The sequence below is a fragment of the Babylonia areolata genome, chromosome 1 (assembly GCF_041734735.1).
Source record: "Babylonia areolata isolate BAREFJ2019XMU chromosome 1, ASM4173473v1, whole genome shotgun sequence".
NCBI classification, from domain to species: domain Eukaryota; kingdom Metazoa; phylum Mollusca; class Gastropoda; order Neogastropoda; family Buccinidae; genus Babylonia; species Babylonia areolata.
The window spans coordinates 35,236,610-35,255,818 of record NC_134876.1 but is presented as its reverse complement, the minus strand read 5'-3'; the positions used below and the strand labels follow the sequence as shown (position 1 = coordinate 35,255,818).

At 42.5% G+C, this 19,209-nt stretch overlaps 2 protein-coding genes across 5 annotated transcripts in view; both read right to left on the bottom strand.

The window, feature by feature from the left end:
- The window catches only part of LOC143282212 (uncharacterized), a 28,486-nt gene extending 17,713 nt beyond the window's left edge, over positions 1-10,773 (bottom strand). For 2 of the 4 annotated variants that reach the window (XM_076587817.1, XM_076587835.1), the window contains exons 1-2: positions 10,682-10,773; positions 3,741-4,070 (exon numbers count right to left, since the gene is read on the bottom strand). In XM_076587817.1, the coding sequence (XP_076443932.1) occupies positions 3,741-4,070; positions 10,682-10,697 (346 nt within the window). In that variant the 5' untranslated portion in view covers positions 10,698-10,773. Of the gene's footprint in view, positions 1-3,740; positions 4,071-4,695; positions 4,809-8,133; positions 8,228-10,681 lie in introns of those variants that run through there. The other 2 variants (XM_076587823.1, XM_076587830.1) reach the window with 2 other exon arrangements.
- A 7,206-nt stretch (positions 10,774-17,979) lies between these two features.
- LOC143280873 (uncharacterized) lies at positions 17,980-18,396 on the bottom strand. Its single transcript, XM_076585652.1, has one exon. It carries the CDS (start codon positions 18,394-18,396, stop codon positions 17,980-17,982), a length of 417 nt encoding a protein of 138 aa, XP_076441767.1.
- Between the last annotated feature and the right edge of the window lie 813 nt (positions 18,397-19,209).

Genomic DNA, 19,209 nt, shown 5'->3' with positions numbered 1-19,209 from the left:
GTATTTGTTTAAAACAACATGATAATGGAGGAAACAACAAAACTGCACTTGGTTGTTGTGTCTAATACATTTGCTGATATTCTAGCACCATTTATACCCATAAAATGAACAAACTTGAAATTTTTTTTTCCTTCAAAATATCATTTTTTGTTGTTTTTAATCTGAGTCTTCTTCCCCTAACTGGGAGTTACCTCATCCTGTCAACACTGAACTTATAATAATGATATTCTCCATTCATTTTTCTTCAAGAAAATGTCTATCTTTTACATACTTTTGAGCATCATTTTAATTTTTGTGATTAAAATTTTTTTTTTTTTTTTAAGAGGTTGGCAATTATTTTGCAAAAATCACAAATAGAGCATTTGTATGGTTTGACAGTCCTGATATGGCCCTGTGCGGTCGGCTGGACTAAAAGTAACGAGTCAGAATAACTGAACCGTCAGTATCTAAATGGTATCAGACTATCACTCTACATATATATTTTAAATATGTGTGTGTTGCGTGTGTGTATGTGTATATAATATTAAATACTATACAGTATGTATATATTCATATATACATCAGGGTTTCAGGGTTTTGGTTTTGAGTCCAGTGATGTGGCAACCAGTCGGTCACTTGACTTATTGATTTTTCAGCAAGTTGGTCAGACCAAAAGGCCTTTTGTTGGTTTCTCAATCAACTGCAAAATAATTGTGACTGTAGTTACAAAGTAAAAAGCAACAATGTTACTGTTGTTCTTTACAGTTCAACGCCAAGCAGATGAACATTGCAAACAACCAACCTCAAAACTTGCACAAAAAAAGAACTATGATGCTTACACAAAGTGATCATTGCTTGTACGTGAACTGCAGAGGAACACAGCGCAAGTGAGTGCGTTTGTGTGTGTGAGCATGCATGAATAAGGGTGTGTGTGCGTGTGTGGCACAGAGAAAGATAAGACAGAGAGCTGATATCTATTTAAAAGCATGTTCATCAGCACTCTTTACGTGCTTGTCAACACTGGGGTACCGTGAACCCAATTCAAGAGACACACACACTCACACACACATTATGTAATGTCACTTGGACACATGAACGCATAATCAAGAAGTGAGCAAATCTCTGCAAGAAATCTACCGCCCAATACAACTTGGAAAAACATCCCTGTTGGCTTTTATATTACACTTTCACAGGAAACACACAAGCTCACACAATGGTCTACCACAAGAACAGATTTTCCCAGAACACTGATTGCCCCCTTCGTTTTATCACAGTATCTTTTTCCTGACATCTGAACACTATTTTGCAGTTCAGAACAGGCTGTGTATTACATATCCTATGATGGGGATGTGTATATTTGTGTGTCTTATCTATTCATTTATGAATGTATATATCTAGCTGTCATACATCCACTCATCAAGAAACCATCTTTGGATCGCTATTGTTTGAAAAATTATTTGCCTGTCTCAAATCTGTTACATTTATCAAAACTGCAAGAAAAGATTGTATTGTGTCAGCTCTTAACTCATCTGGAACAGAACTGTTTACTTAATTCTCACCAGTTACCTTCTAGACATGGTCATATCTGCAAAACAGCCCTTCTTAGAACAGTCAATATTTTGCTTTCTGGATATGATGATGATAAAAATATCTGTTCTTGCTCTTTTAGACTTGTCCGCAGACTCTGACACCATCGACCACTCTATCCTCTTGGATAGACTTAAAACTTCCTTTAGTATCCGTGACACTGCACTAGCATGGATCACATCTTACCTGTCAGATCATACACAGAAAGTAAGTTTAAATGGTAGTTACTCTAGCGTATCTGCCTTGACACATGTTGTCCCACAGGGGTCTGACTAGGTCCCATTCTTTCTGTGCTGTATGCAGCTCCTGTGTCAGATGTCATCAGTCATCATGATAGCCTGTCCAAAAAAGTTTTGTCAACATCCATCCTTTCCCGACTCTGTTCTGATTAATGACACACCTATTTCACTCTCTTCTTCTGTTCGCAGTCTTGGTGTAATCCTCGACCAGTCTCTTTCATTCCAATAGCACATTTCTAATATCTGTAAAGTTGCCTATTTGGAACTGTGTAGAATCAGTTCAATCTGCCACTTTATCTCTACTGTTGCATCCAAAACACTTGTATGCACCTTTGTCCTCTCAAGACTGGATTACTGCTATTCCCTTTTGGCCAGCCTTCCCAAATATCTGTTGGACAGACTTCAATTAATTCAGAATAACCCTGCCAGACACATTTGCAGGGCTTCTAAATGTGACCATGTTTCTCCTCTCCTTCAGTCTCTCCCATGGTTGCCTGTTTCTGATTGAACAGACTTTTAACTATTCACTCTGACTTTTTCTGCAGTCAGCAGGTCTGACCCAGAGTATCTTTCTGAACTTCCCGTCACGGACGGAAAACATACTGATAGAGTGTGCAGCACAGCAGACATGTCCATGTTGGTTCCCCATTGGGAACGCATGCTCAGTCATTGAAATTTTGGGCATGTGGAAAGAGACAGAGGAGGGCGACTCATGCACTGCTGACTGGCAGGGCCAAGAAAACACGAAGCGCAGATGCGAATCGATCGAGTCAAATAAGGAAACAGCACAACTGACCTTTGTGTGGGTAAACAAACCCAGAGATGACACTGGAGAAGGTGTAGGAGGTGGCAGTGGTCTGGGGTCGACCAGAGGGAGTGGAGGAGGCGTGGAAAGGCCACGAGGCTTAATTTCTGCCCCAAATACTGTACCTGTACCTGTACCTATTGTTGAGAAAACCCGAGGTAGAGGGCTCTTATGATTGCGATTGTGCCATAATTTTAGCTCGATTGGCCAAACGAGCTAAGTAAGTTTGTGAACTGATACAAGTTTTCGTCAGATACAAAACACGAGTGTCAAAGAATCAACAGACAGACAGAAATATGAAAAAACTTAGCCGTATGAAGAGCACAGGATCAGGAGTCAAGATGGCTGCCAGTAAAAGAGGAAGCTAGTCAAGGATACAGAGGGGAGGTAACCTACTTCCAGGAGGTTATCGGCCATAGCTACTTTTGTTTTCTCCGCATATGCAGATACATGTAGTAGTTTGCACAGGACAGGAATCGAGACTCCCTGCCGGAGTCTGCACTAGTGGGTCACAGTAAAGTATGTGTAGTGAAAAACAAAATTCTCTGGCACTCAACTGGTAAGAGCCTGTATGAATTCTACTTAGTGAACCAAAAGCTCTGATCATTATTTTTAAGCTGTTGCACAACACTGAGAATGAAAACCCTATCAGCTGATTTTGTGTTCATACAGATATGTGACACACTCTGAAATGAGTAGTATGTCACAACTATTTTCATTTTCAATGCTTATTCAGTTTCTTTTTCTTTTCTTTATTTGTGGTGATGAGTCATATATGCCAGTTGCTGAAAAAAGATAGATCTCTTCAGTGCCGAAAAGGAAGAAGTCCTGATAAAGACTAGTGACTGACAACCTGCGCTGTATGCTCAGTCTTATCTCAGTGAGGTGACAGGCCTTTGTTGATGACTTGCCCTGTCATTCTTCACTGTTGGAGTAAGTCTGTCCTCAGTTCTGTTCACATCCAATCAACTGCCTCTGGCTAGAGGAGCTGTGCCTTCCATCATCCTGTTTATAAGAACAGCACTGACCTCCAAGTTCAGTCTTATCTCAGTGAGGCAACAGGTGTTCAGTTCACTAATCTGGGAATATCAGACAGCAGCAGTCAATGGGTTAAGCACTCTGGCACCAACCTTGCCCAGCGAAGTCTGCTGGTACCCTGCCGAACACCTTGTTCCAGTTGGGCAGCTTGGGGCATATCCGTCTCTGTAGGTGCAGACGGATGCCTCTCCGCCGTGCAAACTTCTGCAGGCAGTAGCGGCAGCTCATGGTGGATCGATCCCAACCCAGCTGCCAGCTGGGGTTGTTGGGCTGCGTATTCAAGCAGTCCTTTTTGTTGTGCTTGCTGCGCGCTTGTTTGGAGTGGACCTTTTTCCTGCACAACTTGCAGATCCACGCATTGGTAATCTCGTTCCACTCCATTTTGTTGGTGTCTGTCTTATTCTTCTCCATTGCTGATGTATCTGCCAACACAAAAGTAAAAAAAAACAAAAAAAAAAAAAAACAACAAAAAAAAAAACATGAAAGTAACGTTTTCTTTCTTCTTTTAAATAAATAATTTCATTTAAATATTTGGGTTTTATAAAAACTTGAAAATACAATACCTTTATTCTGCAGAGTGCAACCGAAGACCAGAGATTGGTTTTACTTGCATTTTCATGCTGCACTATTTTTTTCCTCCAAGTTGCGCTTCCTTTGTACGAAGCATTTCTTGATGCTCAACTAGAACCCAGATATGAATTCATCAGCCCAGAAGTGTGACATTACTGGCAGTAAACAGTGAAGAATCTTTTGACACATTTGTGCTTCCTACAAGAAAGAAGCAAAACCAAATTTCCTCCTAAATTGTTTTCATAGTTGTTACAAATAAAATATTGTAAAACTTAATATTTTGAAATGACAAAATTAATAGGGACTACCAATTCAGGCTCTAAATTTGCTAATTTCCTATCATTAAACACTTGATCAGTATCTGGACAGGCAAGAAATGCATCCATCAGCATTAGGCATACATTTATAATTTTAACATAAAAAGTCTGCCTGGGAAATGGGATAATCTAAAGGCACAGGACCAAACCCCATTCTCACCAGATTCTTCTTTCCCTTCACTAGACCTTGAGTGGTGTTTTGGACACAAGTCATTTGGACGAGAAGATAAACTGAGGTCCCATGTGCAGCATGCACTCAGCACAAAAGAGTTGTCCCTGGTAAAATTCTGCAGAAAAATCCAATTTGATAGTAAAACAGATACATTTGCTGACAGAAAAAAGAAAAAGTGGGGTGGGGGAGTGGGGTGGGGGCATGGGGGTGGGTGTGCTGTGGTGACGGTCATGACTAGTGTTATAGTGTGCCAGCAGTGTCCCCCCCACCACCCACACTGTCCCCCTTCCCTCCCCATCCTTTCACCCCCCCCCCATCACCCCCCTTCCCCCCAAAAAAAAACACCCAACAACAACAGAACAAAAAAACTTAAAGCATCTTTATTTAAACTTGAATTTTAAGATGATGAAATGATTGTTAACCTGCACTTCTTTTTTTCTTTAAAATATGTGGAACTGAGATATATCCAACACAGATGTATGCATCCAATAGGTGTGTGCATACACACACCCACACACACATGCATACAGTGACAGACACACGTGATTCCTATCATGTATGCAAGTTGATAAATATAGTAATTATTTAAAATTATGAATATGATACATCACAACACACACATATATACACTCAGACAGACATGTAACATTTTATGCGTATGATCGTTTTGTTTATTTACACCCCATGCAGGCAGCCATAAACCATTTGAGGGGTGTGCATGCTGGGTATGTTCTTGCTTCCATAACCCACCGATCGCTGACATGGGTTAAAGAATCTTAAAGTTTAATGTGCGTATTTGATCTGCATGTGTATACTGTATTTGATCTGCGTGCGTATACTGTATTTGATCTGCATGCATACACACATGAAGGGGATTCAGGCACATGCAGGCCTGCATAGATGTTGACCTGGGAGATCACCCACCAGGCGCCATTACTGATATTCGAAACAGGGACACCCAGATTGAAAGTCCAACACTAACCACTTGGCTATTGCGCCCATGCAATCCATTTGTCTAATGATACAGGTGAAGTCATGAAACTACAAAAACCATGTAACTGTCACAGTCACCTCTTCTGAAACTCTTGCATTGGCTCCTCATTCACTCTCAGATTTCATTTTCTATCCTCAATCAGATTCTCATCTCCAAAAGCATTGGCCCTAATTAGTAATTATCACTTATATCTTCATCGATACAATCCATCTTGAAATCTCCATTCTTCTACTGATAGTCAACAATTCTTTGTGCTCTGTCAGAGCAAAATCCTTCAGTCACCCTACAACGGCTACTGTTCCATGTGGAATAGCCTTCCATTTAACATTAGTCATTAATCACTCTACGTCCACAGCCTCTTTCAAATCTTCTGTGAAGACCCATCTACTTAACCAGTACTGGTATCTTTATGCACCATAGTCCACATCCAATCAATGCAATGTGTGTGTGTGGGGGGGTGGGGGTGGTGGTGGAAAGTATGTTATGCATGAGTGTAAATGTGTGTGAGCAAGTGAGCTGGACAAGTTGTGTCATGCCTGCCTGAACGAAGTGTCAACTGATTTATTCAATTAGTTTATTATTTACAGTTTTGTACATATATAAAGCACTTTGAGCCCAATTTCAGAATAGCACTGAATAAGTGTTCATTATCATTAATACTGCTTATTCTTGACAATAACTGATGCTCCTTTTGCCAACGCCTTTGTCCAGCTGGGACCCACCTGAGTGATGTGATTGAGACCAGTGACTCAAGACTCTTTAGTTTTATGGCTTCAGATAGATGAATTGGTATGTGCAATGGGTACTAAACTTACAGTCAATTATTAGCTACTAAACATCTAAAAATCACAGAAAAAAAGTAGCAGCTCATGCATTCTCTCCCCCTCCACCCCATACCACCATCCCCCCCTACACACACACACACACACACTCTTTCGCTCTCTCTCTCACACACACACACATCTGCCTTCCATCTAATATCACCTTTCGTCTAATATCACTTACAGTGAAAAGACGTTAAACTAAAGAACGAATGAACCTTCCATCTAAAATTACTGCAGAACACAATAACAAGATCACCACAGAGCAAGTGCACTCACAATGTCTATCCAATACTGAAAGACAGAAAGGCAATGATGAAATAGCAATCATAAGAATGACAATACTAACAACTATACACCATCACAACACTGGGAATGACAACCATAACAGTAATTCTAATAAAAGTATGAGTTAACAGCAATAAAGCAAAACAAACTAGTATCACATAATGAGTATTACTAAACACAAATTAAAGGTATATTCTTAAAACAGTGCTCATTCCAGAGCTCTATCATATTCTTGAGAAAAGACACAATAACAATAATTATACTACTGCTATTACTACAATGGCTCTTCTACTACTTCTAGCAAAAGTGAGATTAACAATATGAACAATGCAACATCATGACACAAACAGCAAATAAATTTTAAAAAATAATGATCAAAAACATAATATTGCTAACAGTAACAGAATAACGCAAAGAGTTGAATAGATTTCTTGCATTACAACTATGCCATATACCAAACACTTATTGAGATCGAGGAAGAGATGAGAGCTGGGAAAGAAACACAATGTGTGGGGAGGTGAGGGTGAACAATTATGATAATACACGTAGTGTGATGCACATTGATTATATGTATAAGGATGTTACCTAAAACAATCAATCACATAAAAGCATGACTGTCAACATATTTACACATATTTTCACTGCTAAACTCTGTATCATAAATTAAACATTGTGGTAAGCATCAGTATCAGTCCCAATTAAAAGCCATATTAATTAATACAGCCCTCCCACCCACAAAGTATATGATACACAATGAAATGACAAGATACCTAGCTAAAATACAGCCAGCAGTAACACAAATAAACATATAAATAAATCAACAACAAAATGATCAATAAAACCAAACTAAATAAATATTACCAGTAAAACAACCAGAATTGACAAAGTCTATGCACTCATATTTCTAAAAATAACTAATTATATTTCTTTCCCCCCAAGCGCAATTTGCAAAAAGCCAGTGCCATTTTGAATTTTTAGTACTGGAAGTGGATGCAGGCTGAAGGAATGGAAAAAGCTGTAAAATTATAAAAATGGCCTGTGAGGCTCTTTGAATCATATGTTGTGACTTCTATGTGCCAGTCTCCTCACACCGACTCAGTTGTCTTCTGTCTGGCTTTTCTGCCTGAACCTGCTGGAAACAGAAATTGATATCTTAATAAAGACATAGGGCAGACTTTCATGAGATTTCACGGCTCTTTAAGATCAACCACCCCCTGAAAACAGGAGTATGACTGCCTACATGCACAACTGTTTCTGCTGCTTGTAAAAACCATTAAGACAGTGTGCAGTGCACACTTTTGATTCTTCTTAATTACTACTCACTGGAAAGATACGGATTTTCGCAAGAAGTCGTCGGCCACTGATTTTCAGATCAGTGGTCATCAGCCGTGGAGTCGCGTCTTCTTACAAAAACCCGGAGAAATGACTTTTCATAGGAAACGTGCACATTATTTTCTCCCCCCAGTTTAAACTTCTTGTGTGTGAATCAGAGTGGTAAATAAACGGACATGTAGCTTCTGTTTCTGAGGAAGTTTCTTTATTTGTTTTTCAATACATCCTTTTTTTTTTCTCAAGGCCTGACTAAGCGCGTTGGGTTACGCTGCTGGTCAGGCATGTGCTTGGCAGATGTGGTGTAGCGTTTTTGGATTTGACCGAACCAAAGACACTAGTATCTCGGAATTCTAGTGTCTATGACCGAACGCAATGGTGACTCCTCAAGGAGCTACTGATACTGATACTGCACAGTGACTGGAACTGAAGCTGGGTTGTCTCACCAAGTGTCCCGGCCGGCGTAACAAAGCCTGTCACTAATAGATTCAGTGTTCAATAAGTACAATAGTCCACAAGGCCGAGGCCAATCGTGCGCCCCCCCACTGTGACCCCCCACCACCACCCAGGAATGATGTAGACGAGTCTTGAATTGTTCTTCGGTGTCCGAGTACTGACTGACTCATTCTTACATGTTCCCAAGAAGAAAAAAGAACTAAAGGGACGCCCTCAGCCAGCCCGGTGGGTGTCACTGCCCTTTAGTCAGGTCAGGTCAGGGGCATAGCCCTTGCTACTGGTACCATGTAACCCAGTACTACCTGCCACATGTGAAGTCTCCCAACGACGGACCAGGCGGAGGAGGAAACCTTTCCCAGCTGACGGTTGTGAAGGCGGAAGAGGATGACCAAAGGGCAGGGGGAGCTCTTTTCCTTGGCTGGAAGTCCTCCAAGGAGACGGAACTCCGAAGAAAAAACCTGCACCTGCCGAGGCCGTCCTACACGTGGCAGTATCTGTACTTACCTGTGGGACTGTGAGCGTTGGTACTAGTAGGCGAGAGAGTGGGGAAGGGACTGCACAACTCCTCCTCACTAAAAAAAAAAAAAAAAAAAAAAGTCACCAGTGCTGGACAGGCAACCAGGCTAATGTCGGAACGACGAGCTAGCCCTTCAACACCCGGCAGCTTTCCCAAGCCCTAGAAGAAGTGGCGACAACGGGGACAGGCAGAAGATGCTGCTGGCAGTTCCTAGTGTAAAAACTGTTCGAAAGTGTGTGGTTGGTTCGATTCTATTCCAAGAGAGAGGGGAGCAGACAGGGGGATATAGGATCAACTAATGATGCACTCACCCACTCTCTCCTCACACCAATAGCAGGGCCACATGGAGTGGTTTTTATAGAGTGTTTACTTTACAATACAGCACACACACTAAGCAGTTCACCCTACTTAGCAAAAGCAACACACACTAAGGCAGCACACACTGCCTACTTCAAGTACTTCCTACAATCAGCACACAGTGAAAAGTTCACCCTACACCTAAAGCAGCACCTACAAGCAGCATCTACAAGCAGCACACCTGGAACACAAACACACAACCAAAACCCAGGTCAGGTAAAATCTCAAAATATCCTGACATCACTGACATGAAAGGCCTATACCTTCTCAGCACCTTTCATCACATGTCCACCAGTATGCACTCCTCTCACACATAGATCTATGTGTGGTAAAAACAAGCTTCATTAATTAAGCTTACCTGCCACCAACAGTGACATACCATACAGTGCACTGTACCTATGACTGACCAGTACAACCCAACCCAGTGTTCAACTCGGGTTACGCATCATACAATAAACTGTGTGTTACCATTACCAAACAAATCTCCTCTTTGTTTTCACAAGGTGTCCCACTGACACAAGTACATGTAAGGAAATCATTACTTCCAACATATCTCTGGTGAACAGCAATATGCAACAACATAGCACTGCCCCTCGATGCTCTCATAGTTTACCAACTCATTAATCACATTGTAATGTTCCTTCCCACTTTGTCTGAACAAAGTAAACCACTGACACATAGCACAACTCCTACACGTGTTACCACAACAACCAACAAATCAAACATGTGTTCCACAACACTTGCTGTTACCCCCATGTGCACACACACACACACATGAAAAACCTTCAACACACTCTGACAATGTGTTAGCCTATAGATCTGTTCAGTTCACACTGAACCAACCCCACCTACTATATACAAAACAAGTAAGTAATACATCAGAAATACAGAACAAGATATCTGTAACAAAACATAAGAGGGAGGTGGGGGGGTGGGGGGGTGGGGTGGGGGGGGGAACTCAAAATATATAGGCCAGTACTTCCCTCACTTAATGGGTAGCTTTCCACAAGCCAACAGATTAACTTAAACTGGCTGTTCACTGACACAAAACATAGTTTCCCAACACAACTAAGTTATCAACATTTCAACCCACTTGTCTATACACATTCTATGACGACAAGTTCACCCGTTTACATCACAAAGAGAGGGGAGAGGGGAAGGGGGGGGGGTATGAAGGGGGGGGGGTATGACTTGAAAGACAGACCGCCTTACTGGGATGTTCTGACATGCCGACACGAAAATTCTCGAACTGTGCCCAAACTTCGTAAGTTGTCCGGAAGTCAAAAGTCGTATGTGTCTCTCCCCAAATTGTTATCACGTTGTGAAAAGTCGAAAAAATCGGTTTGATGAATCGGGCACTGAGCACTGCTCGGGCTTTGGCGTGAAAACACTGGCACAAGTTGAGGCAGGTAGCAGAGCAGAACAAGCATTTGTTAATCTTTTTTAAGGGCTCACGTGGCATGTGTAGGTACATATCTACGCCAGTAGGCCTATATCGTTGCTACCAAGTACAATAGGTTCTAAAAATATATATGATTATCTGTCACTTTTCACACACACACACACACACACACAGAGACACAGAGAGAGAGAGAGAGAGAGCCTGCACACTGCACAGAAAAGCAGCTGGCTAAAATCGGAAATATGTCGGCATATTTTTTATACTTTTGATTTTGATTGTACTTTTATTTGCAAGTTTCTTTGTTTAATGTGTATCTGTCTCTGTCTCTGTCTGTCTGTCTCTATCTATCTATCTATCTCTGAATAAGGTCACAAACGTACAGGGGGATAAAGACTAGAAAAACAAACAAACAAATTAATAACAATCTGAATTTCCACTTTAGGTCAGGTGTACCCCTATCAACTGGCGAAAGAAGCTGTGCAACTAGAACTGATTACACAGCAGCATTGCAACATCTCGCCAACCAATCCGCGAAAAGACGCGCCGACAGTCACTCAGCGCATGAAAGGTCCACCGTGACCTGCCACGTGCAGATAACCACTTGTTTGTCTCGTTCATAATCAAGGCAGTGTTTTAAAAAAACAAAACAAAAACGATCAGGCTGGGTTCAGTGTTATCTGAATGTCTGTCCAAAGGGTTTGAGAGAGAGAGAGAGAGAGAGCTCTGAATGATTTTAATGCTGACAACAGAAGTCTAACGCTTAACCGACTACTCGGTCAGGAGAAATGGTCCACCTTTCACCCACCCCCACCCCCTAATAAATTTGTCATATGCATTTTTTGGTGCTTTAGAGTGTATAGATGACGAAAAATCATATTAACATAAAAAATCTTGGGACTCACTGTCCCTTCTGGCTTAATTTTGAAGGGTACCCATCTCAGGTGCCGCGGCTGCTTTTCGTCGGTCCAAAACGTTCCATAAGTTTGGTGATCACCTGTGTCTTTGTTATTTCAGCTACAAGAATTTGTTTATGTTTTTGTTGACAGTAATGCCTTCTGCACGATACGCCATAATCAGAACGACAACATATGCAATAAAGTGGCCACAGTAATGCTGCGTAGTGTGTACCCACCGTCTGTCACACGTTGCGAATTGTGAATTTGCCAAAGTGTTTGCAATAAACCGTCTCTCTCGAAAACTGTGCAACTTATTAGAAACAAAGTACACCACAGTTTCAAAGAACAGTCTCTTGTGATTCTTTTGAGCTATGCCACATCACCATGGGCCTAATCTGCTGTCCTCTGTCGCCGGGTTATCTCCCCTACCCCCTATTTGGCTTCGACGCAAATTTAATTATTTACAAATTCATACTGGTCTTTTTATTGAAAAAAAGTTTATATGCACTTTCCAAGTGTGAGCACGTGTGTGTGTGTGTGTGTGTGTGTGTGTGTGTGTGTGTGTGTGTGTGTGTGTGTGTTTTCTTCAGTTCAACGTCTATTCACTGTAAGTGTTATTAGACAGAAAGGAGAAAAGAAGTGGATAAATGAAAGGGAAGAAAGTGTTCATCTTATGTAGTGGAGGAAAAGTACATTATTAGATATCAAAGGTTGAAGAGATTGTGGTGTGTAATGAATGAGGTGTCAAAAGGTGGCAAAAGACTACATGGGGAGAGTGTTTCTTGCGGCGCGGAACCACGAGGGTGAAGCATGAAAGTATTAGTGTGACTTTTGAACCATGTCGAATAAACGTTCTGATATTATTACCATTAATCACATCTCATGCCTCGTTTTCTGAACCACTGATCACTGGTGAACACAGGGTCAGTACTGGGTCTCTCTCTCTCTCTCTCTCTCTCTCTCTCTCTCTCTCTCTCTCTCTCTCCCACTTACTCTTTCCGTCTCTCCGTCTGTTATACTCACAGACACAGACAGACAGACAGACACAAAAAACAACAACATTGACAGAGAGACAGATAGACAGACAGACACTAGGACAGACACACAGACACAGACACACACACACACAGAGAGACTCACACACACACACACACACACAGACTCACACACACACACACACGCACACACACACACACACACACACACACACACACACACAGACTCACACACACACACACACACACACACACACACAGAGACTCACACACACACACACACACACACACACAGACTCACACAGACACACACACACACACACACACACACACACACACACACACACACACACACACTGTCTTTATTCAGGTCGAAATCGTCCATTAACTATCCAGTGTCATCCTTCAACCACATTTCTTTAGTCACCTTTTTCCTTTCCCACCTTCTTCACAGCTGAAAGGCACGTACACGCGAGAATGTGTGTGTGTGTGTGTGTGTGTGTGTGTGTGTGTGTGTGTGTGTGTGTGTGCGTGTGTGTTTGTGTGTGCGTGTGCGTGCGCGCGTGTGTGTGTGTTTGAATATCTGATTGTGTGCGATACGCATACGCGTGTGTGCACGTGCATGTGTATGTGTGAGCATACATGCGCGCGCGCGCGCGTGTGTGTGTAGCTTTAGTTATGGTCGCCAACTTTGTGTTACCTGTACAAAATCAATTTGTGTTATCTGGAGAAAAATCAGCCCTCTGTTTATTCGCGACAATGTCTGTCAAAGATCACTTTTACTAACAGGGTTAATAAAAAGTTAAGGACCATTTGGGAACTTGGCGGCATGGTGAAACAATGCTGAATTTTCTTCAAACAATGGTGTAAGCAGCCAATGTAATCAGCTGACACTTACAACCAGAGGTGTTTGTTTGCTTATGTGCTCCCCCCTTGTTTTTTTTGTTTTTTTTTTGTTGTTGTTGTTGTTGTTGTCGTTTTTTGTTTGTTTTTTTGTTTTTGTTTTTTAGTACAATGAAAAACGCAGTTAACGTTATCAAACTACTGAGTAACTTTTTTGTTTTAACTTCGAATTTTGTGACGCATTTTCCAAGCTGTTCCCAGTGCACTTGTGCCTAGATCATACATTTGTGTATGGCAATGAGAAGCCAGTGGTACACCATATGCAGCCTGTATCATTCAAATCATCAATCGATTTTTAAGATAACAGGAACAACTTTTTTTTTTTTTTTTTAATGAAAACATACATACATCTTCTTTATTGAAGTGGTTCTTAATTTTTGTTTGTTTGAAATATGAAATATGCTGGTTATTTACCCGTTCTTTTCACAGTAAAAAAACAAACCCATCAAGCTCTGTGGTGTTGTAGCTGCTTCTCCCAACCATTTATTTCGTCCAGCTCGACTCCATGGCCTGAATCGTTGACTGTTTCACGTCATGGGTTATTTGTGGGCTTTCCGAAGTACGCTTTAAAACTGTGCTGGGACCTGTGCCTGCCGGCCTGAAATGAAACAAAGAATCTCTCATCTCATCTATCCCTTGACCCGTGGGTGGGTCGTTGGGGCACCATGGATGACTGCCTGGTCAGCTCGCGCCACCTGCCTCGGTCCTCAGCGGCCCTTTGAGTTGTGGCAAATGGCAGGCCCGTCCACTCTTTGATGTTGTCCTCCCACCGCTTTCTCTGTCTGCCTCTCTTCCTCCTTCCTTGTACGGTACCCTGCAGGATGGTCTTGGCTAGGCCGTCTGATCGTGTGACGTGTCCATACCAGCGGAGCTTGCGTTCCTTCACTGTGGTTAGCAGGTCTTTGAATGGGCCAATGGCGTTTTGGACTCTTCTTTTCACTTCCTCATTTGTGATGTGGTCTTTGTATGTAATGTTCAGGATCTTGCGGAAGCATCTCATTTCCAGGGCCTGGATTCTTCTCTGGAGTTCTGCAGTGAGGGTCCAGGATTCGCAAGCGTATAGAAATATTGAGAAGATGAGGGAGCGCATTAGTCTGATTTTGGACGAGAGGGAGATCTTTTTGTCCTTCCATATAGTCTTCAGTCGACTCAGTGCGGCAGTAGTCTGCGCGATTCTGGACAGGACCTCTGGTTTCGAACCCTCGTCTGACACAATGGCACCCAAGTATTTGAAGGAGGAGACTTCTTCCAGTTTTTCACCGTTTACGTGCAAGTTGGACGTTACGCCTTGGCTGTTGTTGGTCATAACCTTGGTCTTCTCGGCACTGATCTCCATGCCGTAGGCTGATGATGTCTTGTCAAGTTTGTGCACGAGTTCTTCGAGTTCTTTCTCTTCTCCTGCCAGGCCATCAATGTCATCGGCAAAGCGCAGGTTGGTGATGACTCTGCCTCCAATGCTGACAGTTCCCACATGATCTTCCAGGGCGTCAGTCATGATCCTTTCAAGAAAGAGGTTGAAGAGAGTGGGAGAGAGTAGACAGCCCTGTCTGACTCCGACCGTGGTTCTAAACCAGTTACCCGTGCTACCATTGAAGAGGACTGCACTGGTTGCTCTTTCGTATAGGTTCTGTATGGCTTGGATGATGTCTTCACTGATGTTGAATTTGTGCATGGTGGCCCATAAGGCAGCGTGCCATACCCTGTCGAACGCCTTCTTGAAGTCAATGAAGACGTGGTAGAGGTCTCTTTGGTGCTGGAGATATTTCTCGCACAGCAAGCGCAGGTTGAAGATTTGTTCTGTTGTGCTTCTCCCTGCTCTGAAGCCGGCCTGCTCTTCAGCGATGATCATTTCTGCTTGCGGCTTCAGTCGGTTGAGAAGGACCTTTAGCATGACCTTGCTGGGGTGGCTGATTAGGCTGATAGTGCGGTAGTTTTTGCACTGTTGTAGATTGCCCTTCTTGGGGATTGTGATGACCAATGATTGTGTCCAGGTGGTTGGCCACTCTCCCGTCTGCAGGATCTTATTACAGATGTTGGTGAGGGCATCAATCACCGCTTCGCCTCCAGCTTGAATCAGTTCGGCGGGAATGCTGTCAACGCCAGCTGACTTCCCTGCTTTCAGTGTCTTCACTGCTGCCTCTACTTCTTCCCGAAGAATTGGCTGGCTGTCGCTGTTGGTTGATGGGGGACAGTTCAGAACTGAAGTGTCACCTTTGGTGTCATGGTTGTACAACTCGGAGCAATATTCAGTCCAGCGCTGTAGGATGTCTTTTTCTTCAATGAGGCATTTCCCTGATTTGTCCTGGATGGTGCCGACTCGTCCTTGCTTGGTTGTTGTCAAGTTTTTGACAGTTGCGTACGCTCTTTTTGAGTTGTTCTTTTGCAGGTTGTCTTCAATCTCTGAGCACTGTTGTTCTATCCAGTTTTCTTTTGCTTTTCTCATGCTGGATTTGACCTTGTTGTTGGCGGTCCTGTATTTGTTTGTTCCTTCAGGGGTGCCTTTCTTGTTCTTCAGTGCTCTTCGTTTATCGCATAGGTCGAGGATGTCAGGGGTGACCCAGGGCTTCTTCACTGGTCGTTTTGTGCCCAGAACATCCAGAACTACATCCTGGTGAAGAAACGCTTTCGGTCCTGCATCAACATCGCCAGGACCAGAAGCTTCCCAGGGGCTGACGTGGGCAGCGACCACAACCTGGTCATGATGACCTTCCGACTCCGCCTCAAGAAGATCGCAAAGCAAGGTACCACACGAATGAGATTCGACCTCGAGAAACTGAAAGACCCAGAGGTTGCAGAATCTTTCAAAGCCATGATTGGAGGAAAATTCGCCGCACTGACCATCTTGCAGGACGAAGAGGTGAACATCGACAGAGAAACAACTGCATTTAACACTGCAGTGACTGAGAACAAAGAATACGAAGGACAAAAAGAAAGAAAGGAAAAGACAGAAGGAAAAATGGAAAGAAGGAAAATTAATGAGGAGGGAAGAAAAAGAAAGAAAGAAAGAAAGGGACATTATGTTATATGTCAATGAACTGTGCTTAATTGGTTTTATGTGTAACTATATGCTCATCTATCATTTACAAAATAAACGAATAAAACATTTTAGAAAATGAAGAAAAGAATGGGTGAAAAGAAAGAAAGAAAGAAAGCCAACAAGAGCGAACTGAATATAACACTTCGAGCAACCATGTTTAAATTCCACACTCAGACAAAGAAGCAGAGCGAGTGAGTTTAAAACACTCCCACCCCCTCACTTGTTTCCCTGCTGTCTTTGCCTCCAGAGACAGATTCGTTTGCCTGCAAATATTCAACGATGACATAAAAGCTACGAGGGAAGGTAAAACAAAACAGGAGTTCTTCAAGGTGTTGCTAAATTATAACTCTTTTCTCTCCCCCCCCCCCTTTAAAAACCCCCCAAAACAAACAAAAAAACAAAAAACAAAAACAAAAAACAAAACAAAACAAAAAAACAACAACCAAAAACAAAAACAAAAAAACAAGAGAGGCAAGGCCTTCAAGATTCACTTGTGATACACTTAAAAAAAAAATCTAATCGTTAAAATGTGTTCTATATTTGTTATTACAAAGCTTCGGGTTAAAAGAAAAAGAAAAAAAAGTCCTAATGGCAGATTCGAACCCCATTCGTTCAGTTGAGAAGAAACTATCTTACCCATTACATTGTCGTAGCTCCTCAGCTGACGTTCAAAAATATAACATTTAAACATGTTTTTTTTTTTTTTAAAGGCGATAAATCGATTGCGGTATTCGCAGTGAGAACGCTGTTTAAATCATATTACTCTGGTGTATTTTGGGCATTAAAAAAATCTTTAAGGGCAATTAAAAATTCTTTTTAAGTCCGCGGTAAAGGAGACGTGGCCATCACCGCAATCACACTGCAACATTTAGCCGTTTAGTTACACCCGGTTGACACGGTCGATTCAATATTCATTCTGGTTTACTGGTTTGTGTCCGTGTTGAAGCTCTTTGGAGCTTGTTCACAGGTCTTCTCACTAATACAACTGAAAATGCATACGTGGTACAAGATGTCGACAGCGACTAATAATAGCAATCTGGGTCAAATTTTGCAGGTAGCTCCTTCCAGTGTGCGTCGAGCCTGTTCTTGAAAGCACTGACTGATGGGGCTGTGACCACACTGTCTGGCAGGCTGTTCCAGGTGGCGGTTACGCGCTGAACAAAGAAACTGCTTCTGATGTTGAGTCTGCAGTGTGATTTGTCCAACTTCAGGCTGTGCCCTCTTGTATCTCTGCCTTGATAGCACGGCGGCTGGTCAAGTACAGGCCATGCGTGTATTTATACATGTCGATCATATCCCCCCCTGAGGCGGCGGTGCTTAAGACTGGGCAGGTTCAGTGCAGCAAGGCGCTCTGGATACGGCTTGTCCTTCAGTGATGCAATGAGCTTGGTGGCACGCCTCTGTACGTCCTCTAGTTCGCCGCACAGTGTCTTGTGTCGAGGTTGCCATGCTGTGTGTCCATACTCGAGAACCGGGCGAACTAGAGACTTGTATAGCTGGATGAAGACTGCGGGGGTGAGAAAGTCGAAAGATCTTCGGATGACTCCAAGAAATCTGTTTGCTTTTGCAGTCGTTTGGTTGATGTGGTTCTTGAAGGTCAGCCCTTTGTCAATCAGGACGCCAAGGTCCTTCTCTACCTCACTTTCTGCTAGTTCCACAACTATCAGTTCCCCTTGTCCATTATGGCCTTTCATGTTGTATTTCCTGTCTGTCTTTGGGTTCCCTATTTTCATGACTGAGCATTTCTCAGGATGAAACCGCATTTGCCATTCTGTTGACCACTCATGAAATCGATCCAGATCATCTTGCAGTGTTGCCGTGGCGAGATCATCGTCGTTTCTTGCAAAGACCTTCGTGTCATCAGCGAATAACTTGATATGGCTCTGGACATGTCGGGGCAGATCGTTTATGTACAGCAAGAACAGAACTGGACCGATGACGCTGCCTTGTGGGATGCCGCTTGTCACGTCTCCCCTCTCTGACATTGCGCCGTTGACACAGACTCGTTGCGAACGGTGGCTCAAGAAGTCCTGGATCCACCAGAGGACATTTCCTTTGATGCCGTGGGCTTCTACTTTGGCTACAAGTCTGCGATGTGGGACATAGTCAAATGCCTTCATATAGTCCATGTATATTGCATCGACTCCTCCTCCTACATCCAGGGCCTCTGTCCAGATGTCGAGAGTGTCAAGCAGCTGCGTCACGCATGATCTCCCCTTGGTGATAGTTTTATAGTTTTTAAGTTGATATGAAAATTTAGTATTTTGTTAAACTAATAACATGTAGAGCCAAGTACAAGTACTTCTAAACGTCGTATGAAGTGAAAACGACTTCATTTTGAGAAAAGTCAAGACTGGAATTTTTTGTTTCATCAATTCAAGGGTATTAACTATCATGGTTTATTATTTTTAACTGTGAATTCCGACTGATTCTGTGGATATTTTTATGGCAGTTTGGGGCATAATCCAGTAAGTGATGAGGCGTTCACAAATCTTTCTCTGAATAAA